This window comes from Oncorhynchus keta, chromosome 28 (genome assembly GCF_023373465.1).
Source record: "Oncorhynchus keta strain PuntledgeMale-10-30-2019 chromosome 28, Oket_V2, whole genome shotgun sequence".
Classification (NCBI taxonomy): domain Eukaryota; kingdom Metazoa; phylum Chordata; class Actinopteri; order Salmoniformes; family Salmonidae; genus Oncorhynchus; species Oncorhynchus keta.
The window spans coordinates 13404223-13417270 of record NC_068448.1 but is presented as its reverse complement, the minus strand read 5'-3'; the positions used below and the strand labels follow the sequence as shown (position 1 = coordinate 13417270).

Here is a 13048-nt window from a genome sequence, read left to right as displayed (position 1 = left end):
AAACTATCCCAACACTATTAGACTGTCAGAACTGTGTGATTAAATAAACTATCCCAACACTATTAGACTGTCAGAACTGTGTGATTAAATAAACTATTCCAACACTATTAGACTGTCAGAACTGTGTGATTAAATAAACTATCCCAACACTATTAGACTGTCAGAACTGTGTGATTAAATAAACTATTCCAACACTATTAGACTGTCAGAACTGTGTGATTAAATAAACTATCCCAACACTATTAGACTGTCAGTACTGTGTGATTAAATAAACTATCACAACACATTATTAGACTGTCAGAACTGTGTGATTAAATAAACTATCCCAACACTATTAGACTGTCAGAACTGTGTGATTAAATAAACTATCACAACACATTATTAGACTGTCAGAACTGTGTGATTAAATAAACTATCAACACATTATTAGACTGTCAGAACTGTGTGATTAAATAAACTACCACAACACATTATTAGACTGTCAGAACTGTGTGATTAAATAAACTATCACAACACTATTAGACTGTCAGAACTGTGTGATTAAATAAACTATCACAACACATTATTAGACTGTCAGAACTGTGTGATTAAATAAACTACCACAACACATTATTAGACTGTCAGAACTGTGTGATTAAATAAACTACCACAACACATTATTAGACTGTCAGAACTGTGTGATTAAATAAACTATCACAACACATTATTAGACTGTCAGTACTGTGTGATTAAATAAACTATCACAACACATTATTAGACTGTCAGAACTGTGTGATTAAATAAACTATCAACACATTATTAGACTGTCAGTACTGTGTGATTAAATAAACTATCACAACACATTATTAGACTGTCAGTACTGTGTGATTAATAATAATAATAATAATAATAATATATGCCATTTAGCAGACGCTTTTATCCAAAGCGACTTACAGTCATGTGTGCATACATTCTACGTATGGGTGGTCCCGGGAATCGAACCCACTACCCTGGCGTTACAAGCGCCATGCTCTACCAACTGAGCTACAGAAGGACCACTATTAAAAAAGGAACATCAACTAATCTGTCATACAAGAGCAACAACAGATACTGTATGCATAAGACCTGTACAGTACCAGTCAAACATTTGGACACCTACTCATTCAAGTGTATTTGTATATTTTTACTCTTTTCTACATTGTAGAATAATAGAAAGACATCAAAACTATGAAATAACACATACGGAATCATGCACACTCTTGGGATTCTCTCAACCAGCTTCACCTGGAATGCTTTTCCAACAGTCTTGAAGGAGTTCCCACATATGCTGAGCACTTGCTGGCTGCATTTCCTTCAATGTGCGATCCAACTCATCCCAAACCATCTCAATTGGGTCAAGGTCATGTGATTGTGGAGTCCAGGTCATCTGATGCAGCACTCCACCACTCTCCTTGTTGGTCAAATAGCCCTTACACAGCCTGGAGTTGTTGGGTCATTGTCCTGTTGAAAAACAAATGATAGTCCCACTAAGCCCAAACCACATGGGATGGCGTATCACTGCAGAATGCTGTGGTAGCCATGCTGGTTAAGTGTGCCTTGAATTCAAAATAAATCACAATCAGTGTCACCGGCACAGAACGGCCACACCATCACACCTCCTCCTCCATGCTTCACGGTGGGAACCACACATGCAGAGATCATCCGTTCACCTGCTCTGCGTCTCACAAAGACACGGCGGTTGGAACCAGAAATCTAATTTGGATTTATCAGACCAAAGGAAAGATGAGCAACGGTCAAGTGTTTCTTGGCCCAGACAAGTCTCTTCTTCTTATTGGTGTCCTTTAATAGTGGTTTCTTTGCAGCAATTCAACCATGAAGGGCTGATTCAGGCAGTCTTCTCTGAACAGTTGATGTTGATGTGTCTGTTACTTGAACTCTGTGAAGCATTTATTTGGACTGCAATTTCTGAGGCTGGTAACTCTAATGAACTTATCCTCTGCAGCAGAGGTAACTCTGAGTCTTCCTTTCCTGTGGCAGAGAGCCAGTTTCATCATAGCCTTGATGGTTTTTGCAAGTGCACTTGAAACTTTCAAAGTTCTTGAAATGTCCCATATTGACTGACCTTCATGTCTTAAAGTGAGGATGGACTGTCATTTCTCTTTGCTTATTTGAACTGTTCTTGCCATAATATGGACTTGGTCAATAAACAAATAGGCCTATCTTCTGTATACCACCCTTACATTGTCACAACACAACTGATTTGCTCAAACACATTAAGAGGGAAAGAAATACCACAAATGTACTTTTAACAAGGCACACCTGTTAATTGAAATGCATTCCAGGTGACTACCTCATGAAGCTGGTTGAGAGAATGCCAAGAGTGTGCCAAGCTGTCATCAAGGCAAAGGGTGGCTACTTTGATGAATCTAAAATATATGTTGATTTGTTTACATGATTCCATGTGTTATTTCATAGTTTTGATGTTTTCACTATTATTCTACAATGTAGTTAATAGTAAATATATAAAAACCCTTGAGTAGGTGTGTCCATCTTCTGACTGGAACTGTATAACCACAATTGTTATCAATACAATTACTCAAAATACATTGTGAAAATGGCAGCACAAAGCAATGGAAAATGTAAATTCCCTCACTCATCTGTCAGCTAAATCCCAGTGTGAAGCGACAAATTATTTTCTACTTTAATTGGTGAAACTAAATCCCCAAGCTGCCAGCACACCATAGCTGTTACCTTCACTCAGTCTAAATCATGTGTGACCAATAGCCTGTTTGTGTGTGTGTGCTTGTATTGCTATCCTTGTGGGTACCAGTAATCCCTAAGTCTCCACAAGGATAGTAAAACAAAGAAAATTCTCCCTTGTGGGTACATTTCCCTCATCCCCACGATGACAAATGCTATTTTAAGGTTAGGGATTAAGGTTAGGGTTAGAATCATGGTTTAAGGGTTAGGGAAAAAAGGATTTTGAATGAAAATCAATTTTAGCTCCCCACAAGGATAGTAAAACACATGGTGTGTGTGTGTTCTCTGTCATGCATGATACATGAAATAAATCCCTCTGTCATGCAGAGATTCCCGCACTGCATGGTCAATCCGACATCTGCATTGGCTATGCAGCATTTACGGTGATACGGCCTCTGCAGAAGTCATAGCATTTATACTTCTTGCGCTTCGCAGAGCAGTGTAGAGCTGTTGTCAAGGAAGTTTTCAAGGAAGTGTGTTTGTGTTTATACAGGACCTCCCGCCCCCACCTACCATCAACCAATCATGTCAATGCTGAGCTATAGTATATGCAGCCCTCTGTATTGTTGAAACATTTGGGAGGAGCATGGCAATGCGGTACAGAGATCAATTTGGCCTATGCATGTCTCTGGAGGCTCCGCGATCGCATCACCCCCTTCATATGGAGCATCCAACCACATTTACGGATCAAGCATAAAGGTTTTAAAGATTTGTTTCTGTCACCCACTCCCCATGTTCTGGTATCCTCCTGGGGGCTGAAGGGGCACTTGCCAGCCAGAGCCACACACACTGTTTAGACAGGGAGCCTAATTATATATTTTTCCACAAATTGGTATTTTGACCAATCAGATCAGCTCTGAAAAAGATCTATTGAGATTGGTCAAAAGACCAACTAGTGGTAGAAATATCAGAATTGGGCTGCCTGTCTAAACAAAGCCAAAACACACACACACGGTGCAACAATCCATCAGAGAATGATGGCTGGCTGTATGAGGGGGATTCTCTAGAAGCGTGCAAAGTACTAACAATTATTTAAGCTTTGACCAATCCCCGAGGTTTGTAAGACCCTGGGTTTAATAATAATTAGGCAAAGACTCAGCTTATGCAAAAGGCCTGTACAGTTTATTCATGAGAACGTTCTAAAGTCCATAATACAAAGACATGCCATTTTATAACTCACCCCCTCCCTACCTACTACACGCACATACAGACACACAAACAGTAGGTGGGATGTATCTTTCCCCACAGTTCTCACCACTCGTTTATCACTACCAAGCTGGCAGTTCCATCCTCCTGAGATTAGAAGGACCTTGACGGGACTCCCTTTCCTGCCGTAAATTTCTCCGTTCTAGCCAGGTCAGGTCATACATAGTTAAATTGTTCTCTGTATTTTCTTAGTCACACACACATTTCTACTTGTCTCGACCAAACCTTATTAGACTGAAGTTTATCATTCTAATTCATTATACATGTTACATAATGTAATAATTACTAATAGTTACGTTTGTATAATTATTCATTATATATGTTACATAATCTCATAATTACGTTTCAGGGTGGAATTCTTTAGTCATTACCTTAAACATATAAATTCCCTTATCATAGTGGAAGAGTTCCCTCTGTTGTAGCAGCTAGTTTTCAAGTGGGACAAACGTTCCACACTAAACCCGGTAACGGGAGATTGCTATGAGACAAGGCTAGATAGGGAGGAGAGGGAAGACGGGGGATGGAGGATGGGGGGAGAGGGCTGTAGAGGTAAGAGGGAAAGTGGGCATTTTTGCCCTCCTGCATCTTTTTATACTCAGAAGATAGCCACTGAACATTATCACACCTTTTATCTGTCTGTCTGTGAGCGCCGATAACTTCAGAACAAAGTTGACGACAAATAAAGTTGCCAATATCTTTGCAATTGATACAAACATTTAAAAACTGAAAACTGAGATGACTGCATTAGAATATTGTCATACTTATTATTACGTGATTAACTAATAATGTTAATGTAATTAACTAGGAAGTCGGGGCACCAAAGAAAATTTTCAGATTACAAAGTCATAATTTTCCTAATATAACTTTTCAGATATTTAAATATCTGATCAATCAGTCTTCTAATTAATGAATTATTCTTTACCTCTCGTTAGTCTCATTCCAAACAGTGTAAGTTGGTTATCTGCACGAACCCAGCCTTCACAATGAATCCTCCATATATCAATTGTCTTAACCTCTCTTGGTACAAGTGTCAAGTGTTAGAACGTCGTTTCAGGCTTCTCATGTGAAGGGGGGCCGGATGGGAGCTGTTTGACTAAGGGGTCTGCCTGCAGCCTCGTTCTCAGTCACGGGCTTTCACATAAGAGCAACCTGCGTTTCATTGCTTTTCTACAGACAATGGAATTCTCCGGTTGGAACATTATTGAACTTTTATGATAACAACATCCTAAAGATTGATTCTATACTTAGTTTGACAAGTTTCTTCGACCTGTAATATAAGTTTTTAAACGTTTCGTCCAAATGGACCAGATCTCGCTGTTGGATTTGTATACCAAACGCCCTAACAAAAAAAAGCTATTGGACATAAATGGACATAAATGATGGACATTATCAAAGAAAACAAGCATTTATTGTGGAACAGAGATTCCTGGGAGTGCATTCTGATGAAGATCAAAGGTAAGTGAATATTTATAATGCTATTTATGAATAATGTTGACTACGCAAAATGGCGGATATTTCTCTGGCTGGTTTGGGCTCTGAGCGCCGTTCTCAGATTATGCTTTTTCCGTAAAGTTTTTTGAAATCTGACACAGCGGTTGCATTAAGGAGAAGTGTATCTAAAGTTCCATGTATAATAGTTGTATTTTCATCAACATTTATTATGAGTATTTGCGTGAATTCATGTGGCTCTCTGCAATACCACTGCATGTTTTGGAACTACTGAACGTAACACGTCAATGTAAAATAAGATTTTTGGATATAAATATGAACTTTACCGAACAAAACATACATGTATTGTGTAACATGAAGTCCTATGAGTGTCATCTGATGAAGATCAAAGGTTAGTGATTCATTTTATCTCTCTTTGGCTGGAAAAATGGCTGGGTTTTTCTGTGAGTTGGTGGTGACCTGACATAATTGTTTGGGGCTTTCGCTGTAAAGCATTTTTGAAATCACTGTGGCTGGATTAATGAGAATTTTATCTTTAAAAATGGTGCCTAATACTTGTATGTTTGAGAAATTTGATTTGTGTTTGATTTGTATTTGGTGCCCTGCAATTTCATTGGCTGTTGGCGAGGGGTTCCGCTCGACAGGTTAATATAATTATTATAATTGAAAAGCTAATCCTTTTCACATAAATGCTCACTCATTCGGGAATAATTGCTATCAATATATATATATTTACACTCAGTGTGTCGTCATGATCTCTGTTGGAATCGTCCGTCTTTCTGTTGGAAAGTTCATCTGAAATTCTCTTTGCGTCCCTGGAGTCTTTCATGGTTGGACTCTGAAGTATCCATTCTCATTCAGAAATGTTCTTATAGAATAGTTGTTTCGGCGGTTGTCGGTCTTCGCATTCAGTCAACATAAATTCTAGCTCCACATGGTTTGGTTAGGAATTCAACAACCGAGGAATGCATGGTCTCTACTCAAACCTTAGCCCTCTCGTTAATCGAGGTACGCATGGTCTGAAGTGGGCTTCTCAAGGCGGGGGTTATTTCCGGAACAGCATAAAAGGCTGTCCCATGACACCAAATCAATGTCTGTGCTCATGGGGGCGGGCCAATGACTTAGTGAAATTTTAAAGGAAATTGGATTCTCTTTCATTAAACAGTTTAAAATCCCATTACATAATTTCACAAATAGTTACATCTTTACTCATTCATTTTATACAATAATTAGATGCAAACTCATAACGGAGGCTCCTGGATAAACAGAGTTATGGTAATGTGGCTGTAGTGTCTCTCATGAGGTCACAAACATGAGACAAAATGGACCGGTCGTAGCTGGATTATCCACCGACCATTTACACATTCTCCAAAACATGGATATTGTTCAGTTCTTAAGTTCTGTGAGGTAGAATAAATTCCTTTGTTCTACTGTGAAATTCTCTCTCTATAAATTGCAGAAGGGAGAGAGTCTCCTCCAGGAATTTATGACCTGAGATAACAGAACCTGGGTTTAAGAGGGAGAGCGGGGTAAGGTACTTGCTATACCCAAAGGCCACGTGATAACAACATAAACAGTAGGCCATATGCCTATTTCAATCATATTGAAATAGCCTGCATTTCATTCTCAATCAATTGAGTTATATTCTGCTACTTGTATACTACTGTCTGTAATTTCTCCCCTTTTCAGGACCCTGTCTTTCAAAGATAATTTGTAAAAATCCAAATAACTTCACAGACCTTCATTGTAAAGGGTTTAAACACTGTTTCCCATGCTTGTTCAATGAACCATAAACAATTAATGAACATGCACCTGTGGAACGATCGTTAAGAGACTAACAGCTTACAGACGGTTGGCAATTAATGTCACAGTTACGAAAACTTAGGACACTAAAGAGGCCTTTCTACTGACTAAAATACACCTAACGAAAGATGCCCAGGGTCCCTGCTCATCTGTGTGAATGTGCCTTAGGCATGCTGAAAGGAGGCATGAGGACTGCAGATGTGGCCAGGGAAATAAATTGCAATGTCCGTACTGTGAGACACCTAAAACAGCGCTACAGGGAGACAGGATGGACAGCTGATCGTCCTCGCAGTGTCAGACAATGTGTAATAACACCTGCACAGGAACGGTACATCCGAACATCACACCTGAGGGACAGGTACAGGATGGCAATAACTGCCCGAGTTACACCAGGAACGCATAATCACTCAGACTGTCCGCAATAGGCTGAGAGAGGCTGGACTGAGGGCTTGTAGGCCTGTTGTAAAGCAGGTCCTCACCAGACATCATCGGCAACAACGTTGCCTATGGGTACAAAACCATCGTCGCTGACTCAGACAGGATTGCTCTTCACTGACGAGTCGCGGTTTTGTCTCACCAGGGGTGATGGTCGGATTCGCGTTTATCGTCAAAGGAATGAGCGTTACACCGAGGCCTGTACTCTGGAGCGGGATTGATTTGGAGGTCATGGTCTGGGACGGTGTGTCACAGCATCATCGGACTGAGCTTGTTGTCATTGCAGGCAATCTCAACGCTGTGCTTTACAGGGAAGAAATCCTCCTCCCTCATGTGGTACCCTTCCTGCAGGCTCATCCTGACATGACCCTCCAACATGACAATGCCACCAGCCATACTGCTCGTTCTGTGCGTGATTTCCTGCAAGACAGGAATGTCATTGCTCTGCCATGGCCAGCGAAGAGCCCGGATCTCAATCCCATTGAGCATGTCTGGGACGTGTTGGATCAGAGGGTGTGGGCTAGGGCTATTCCCCCCAGAAATGTCCGGGAACTTGCAGGTGCCTTGGTGGAAGAGTGGGGTAACATCTCACAGCAAGAACTGGCAAATCTGGTGCAGTCCATGAAGAGATGTAACTGACCGTTACTTGTAATTTTGACCCCCCCTTTGTTCAGAGACACATTATTCCATTTCTGTTAGTCACATGTCTGTGGAACTTGTTCAGTTCATGTCTCAGTTGTTGAATCTTATGTTCATACAAATATTTACACATGTTAAGTTGACTGAAAATAAACGTAGTTGACAGTGAGGACATTTCTTTTTTTGAGTTTATTTCATGTTGCCTAACAAACTCAGTAAAAAAATAAACGTCCTCTCAATGTCAACTGCATTTATTTTCAGCAAACTTAACATGTTTATGTGCCAAATCTTGATTTAGTGCATTGTCGTCTGTATTGAGAAATAATTATGTTAATGTAAGCTTTGAATGGACAAAGCTGATCCGAGAGCAGTGCTCCCTTTCTTTCGATCCTATAAGTATCAACCCAATCCGCGAAAACAGGAGTTCTCTCTGCATGGTGTTTTGGGAAATACAGATTGCATTTTCGGCCGTTGGAATGACAGATGCATCGTTAAAACACTCAAGCCTAAATTCCATCCCCATCAGGAAACCGAGCCCTGGTCCAGACAGCTAGCGTCTCATTTCGTCTCACACATCAGACACTGCTGTGTGCTATTAGCTTGAGGACCAGGTTACACTGTCAGAGCAACAGACACCTCAGACCACATGACCAGTCTCTCCCTCTCTGTGTACTTCTGACCAGGGGCTGATGAGGAATAAAACAATCTCATCACCAATCAGTCATGGGGAAATCATTAGGAACCAGCTCAAATGTGGTACCGGACAGGAGGATATTGCAATGGAGGACAGTGTTAATTTTTTAACCTTTATTTAACTAGGCAAGTCAGTGGTCATTCCGGTCTCACACCAGATGACCACATGATGAATCCTAGAGTGATGCTGCAAATCAATACCTTCTGGGGTGAATGAATCACAACATGAACCATGTGACAAAATGCCCCAATCAAAACACAGCTCACTGCCACCCTGTCACTTCCATCAGCAGTGAGACCGTGAGGCTGAGACCCAGACTGCAGACCAGTAGAGCTGCAGGCACATAGACTATCTAGCACCGTCTGTGTTACATGACAAGACAGCGGTGTCTGGAGGACTGATTCACTGTCATCTCAGTATGCTAGTTGCACCAGCCTGTCTGAACAGGACAAAGCTAGCCTGGTTCCAAACCCATGTGCTGTCACGACATCACAAATGGCCATAGGAGTCGGCCAGACAACTCAAACAGATCCTGAACCAAAGCTCAAATCGAATTTTATTGGTCACGTACACGTTAACAGATGTTATTGCGGGTGTAGCGAAATGCTTGTGTTTCTAGCTCCAGCTGCCTGCTTTTCTCTGCAGCCTCCTCACAGGTCAGTCTGGTACAGTCCATCAGTATCCACTAACACATAGCAAAGGCCAGGAAAAGTGTCATGCCAATTAACCTGGCTGAAATGTTGCATGGAATTCTGTTACACGTGTTCAGTAAGATTCTCTCTGCTGGGGCAGTGGACTTGAGTGACCTTGTGAAGGTAGATTCTGATTGGTCCCACGCTGTGACCCATCCAGGCTCTTCGTAGAGGTGTTCACTATGACTGGTTTTAATTTGATCTTCCAGGGAACGCTCAAGGACAATTCAAAATGACCATAAGGACGAGCACACAATCTTCAGGGAAGAGGGTCCTCCACAAAATTAAACAATTGTTTCAAATCATTTGCATTAGTGCAATAGCACACTATTACAACAGTAAATATTTTTATAGTTAAGGTCTAGTATCATTGGCTATAGTTCGTTTCAAATGAAGTATGATTGGCTATAGCTTGTTTCAAATGAAGTATGATTGGCTATATTTAGTTTCAAATGAAGTATGATTGGCTATAGCTTGTTTCAGATGAAGTATGATTGGCTATAGCTTGTTTCAGATGAAGTATGATTGGCTATAGCTGGTTTCTGATTAACTATGATTGGCTATAGCTTGTCTCAGATGAAGTATGATTGGCTATAGCTTGTTTCAAATGAAGTATGATTGGCTATATTTAGTTTCAGATGAAGTATGATTGGCTATAGCTTGTTTCAGATGAAGTATGATTGGCTATAGCTTGTTTCAGATGAAGTATGATTGGCTATAGCTGGTTTCTGATTAACTATGATTGGCTATAGCTTGTCTCAGATGAAGTATGATTGGCTATAGCTTGTTTCAAATGAAGTATGATTGGCTATATTTAGTTTCAGATGAAGTATGATTGGCTATAGCTTGTTTCAGATGAAGTATGATTGGCTATAGCTGGTTTCTGATTAACTATGATTGGCTATAGCTTGTCTCAGATGAAGTATGATTGGCTATAGCTTGTTTCAAATGGAGTATGATTGGCTATATTTAGTTTCAGATGAAGTATGATTGGCTATAGCTTGTTTCAGATGAAGGGTGATATAGGTTTCAATATATAACAATGTTAAGAGACAAATGGGACTCCATTTTATGCATTTATTCATGTAGTTATTTCACTCTGATTCAAAGGCTCAAGGCGGGGTCAGCGATTTAATAGCCAAAAATACTCTAGAATTTGTGGTTAATTTCATCTCCTTTCCTTTCTTGTTCTCATCATTTGTTTTCCTTCCTTAAAAATGCCACAAAACTTTGAAAAGTGCATTTCTTTGAATTTCTTCAAAACTTCTCTCTTTCTCCTTCTTCCCCATAAAAATGTCAACCCCCCCCCCTCAAGGCTTATGAGGTCACAAATTCGCAAAAAGAAACAGCCAACATTTTTTCCCCAGAGGTTTTATAACCATCCTGTTCTCACACACACAAACAACCTTCTCCTTTTTACACAGCCAGAGAAGAACAAAGAAAAATAAACTCCCAAACCTTTTGTACAGAGAAATCAAACTAAATGGAGAAAATGTCTTATATTAGTCCAGGTTTTTATCCTCAATACACCCTCTCAGGTTTCTGCCATTCTAATGTGGAAGGGGAGGGAGACATACCAGGCACAGGTCTGTGTCTATTGACATGAGGCTCTGTGTGTAGTAGGTAATATCAGTCAGTCAGTTAATCATACCGCGCTGCTGGTCCATCTGTTTCTTTATATGGATTAGGAACCAGTTGTATGTCTAGAGGCCATTTTTCCAGTCATCCAGTAATGTCTATGATAGTGCGAGTGTGTGTGTGACAATGTGTCTGTGTGTCATCAGCTTGAATCTGTCAGAGTATGCAAGTCTAAATTGTGTTTGTGTGTGTTGAGTCTCTGTGTGGGTAGGTCTAAGCCAGTCCGAATCCCTCGGAGCATTCCTGAATGGCCAGCAGCAGCATGTGCCTCAGCTTCTCATAGCTCTCGTAGGCTGGGAGGTCCAGCTGGTTGAAGCTACAGGAGAAGAGACAAATGGTTTGTAAGGGAATTGAGAATGGTAGCTCTTTACCTGAGTACCTGAAGTTCTATCATATCGACTTGGCTGAATGGAAACTTCAAATCTACATGCATAACTAACTACATTATTTTGACATCAATCCATCAGTATTCATTAATGGTACCAAGTGTGAGCTGTGTGGCTGTATAAGTCTTTACCAGGTGTGAGCTGTGTGGCTGTATAGGTCTTTACCAGGTGTGAGCTGTGTGGCTGTATAGGTCTTTACCAGGTGTGAGCTGTGTGGCTGTATAGGTCTTTACCAGGTGTGAGCTGTGTGGCTGTATAGGTCTTTACCAGGTGTGAGCTGTGTGGCTGTATAGGTCTTTACCAGGTGTGAGCTGTGTGGCTGTATAGGTCTTTACCAGGTGTGAGCTGTGTGGCTGTATAAGTCTTTACCAGGTGTGAGCTGTGTGGCTGTATAGGTCTTTACCAGGTGTGAGCTGTGTGGATGTATAGGTCTTTACCAAGTGTGAGCTGTGTGGCTGTATAAGTCTTTGCCAGGTGTGAGCTGTGTGGCTGTATAGGTCTTTACCAGGTGTGAGCTGTGTGGATGTATAGGTCTTTACCAAGTGTGAGCTGTGTGGCTGTATAGGTCTTTACCAAGTGTGAGCTGTGTGGCTGTATAGGTCTTTACCAGGTGTGAGCTGTGTGGCTGTATAGGTCTTTACCAGGTGTGAGCTGTGTGGCTGTATAGGTCTTTACCAGGTGTGAGCTGTGTGGATGTATAGGTCTTTACCAAGTGTGAGCTGTGTGGCTGTATAAGTCTTTGCCAGGTGTGAGCTGTGTGGCTGTATAGGTCTTTACCAGGTGTGAGCTGTGTGGATGTATAGGTCTTTACCAGGTGTGAGCTGTGTGGCTGTATAGGTCTTTACCAGGTGTGAGCTGTGTGGCTGTATAGGTCTTTACCAGGTGTGAGCTGTGTGGCTGTATAGGTCTTTACCAGGTGTGACCTGTGTGGCTGTATAGGTCTTTACCAGGTGTGAGCTGTGTGGCTGTATAAGTCTTTACCAGGTGTGAGCTGTGTGGCTGTATAGGTCTTTACCAGGTGTGAGCTGTGTGGCTGTATAGGTCTTTACCAGGTGTGAGCTGTGTGGCTGTATAGGTCTTTACCAGGTGTGAGCTGTGTGGCTGTATAGGTCTTTACCAGGTGTGAGCTGTGTGGCTGTATAGGTCTTTACCAGGTGTGAGCTGTGTGGCTGTATAAGTCTTTACCAGGTGTGAGCTGTGTGGCTGTATAGGTCTTTACCAGGTGTGAGCTGTGTGGATGTATAGGTCTTTACCAGGTGTGAGCTGTGTGGCTGTATAGGTCTTTACCAGGTGTGAGCGGACGGTAGGCGGTCGGTGGAGCGGTCGTCGCGGTGGATCTGGAACTTCTGTATTCCGTTCATGCCCTC

General features: G+C 41.3%; 1 protein-coding gene across 30 annotated transcripts in view; it reads right to left on the bottom strand.

The window, feature by feature from the left end:
- Window positions 1–10720: 10720 nt before the first annotated feature.
- Window positions 10721–13048, bottom strand: part of LOC118360667 (E3 ubiquitin-protein ligase HUWE1-like) — an 89308-nt gene continuing 86980 nt past the window's right edge. For 29 of the 30 annotated variants that reach the window (XM_052484890.1, XM_052484897.1, XM_052484889.1 and 26 more), the window contains 2 exons: window positions 12969–13048; window positions 10721–11611 (listed from right to left, as the gene is read on the bottom strand). The exon at window positions 12969–13048 is cut by the window's right edge and continues 111 nt beyond it. In XM_052484890.1, coding sequence (XP_052340850.1) covers window positions 11509–11611; window positions 12969–13048 — 183 coding nt within the window. In that variant the 3' untranslated portion in view covers window positions 10721–11508. Of the gene's footprint in view, window positions 11612–12934 lie in introns of all 30 variants that reach the window. The other variant, XM_052484907.1, reaches the window with a different exon arrangement.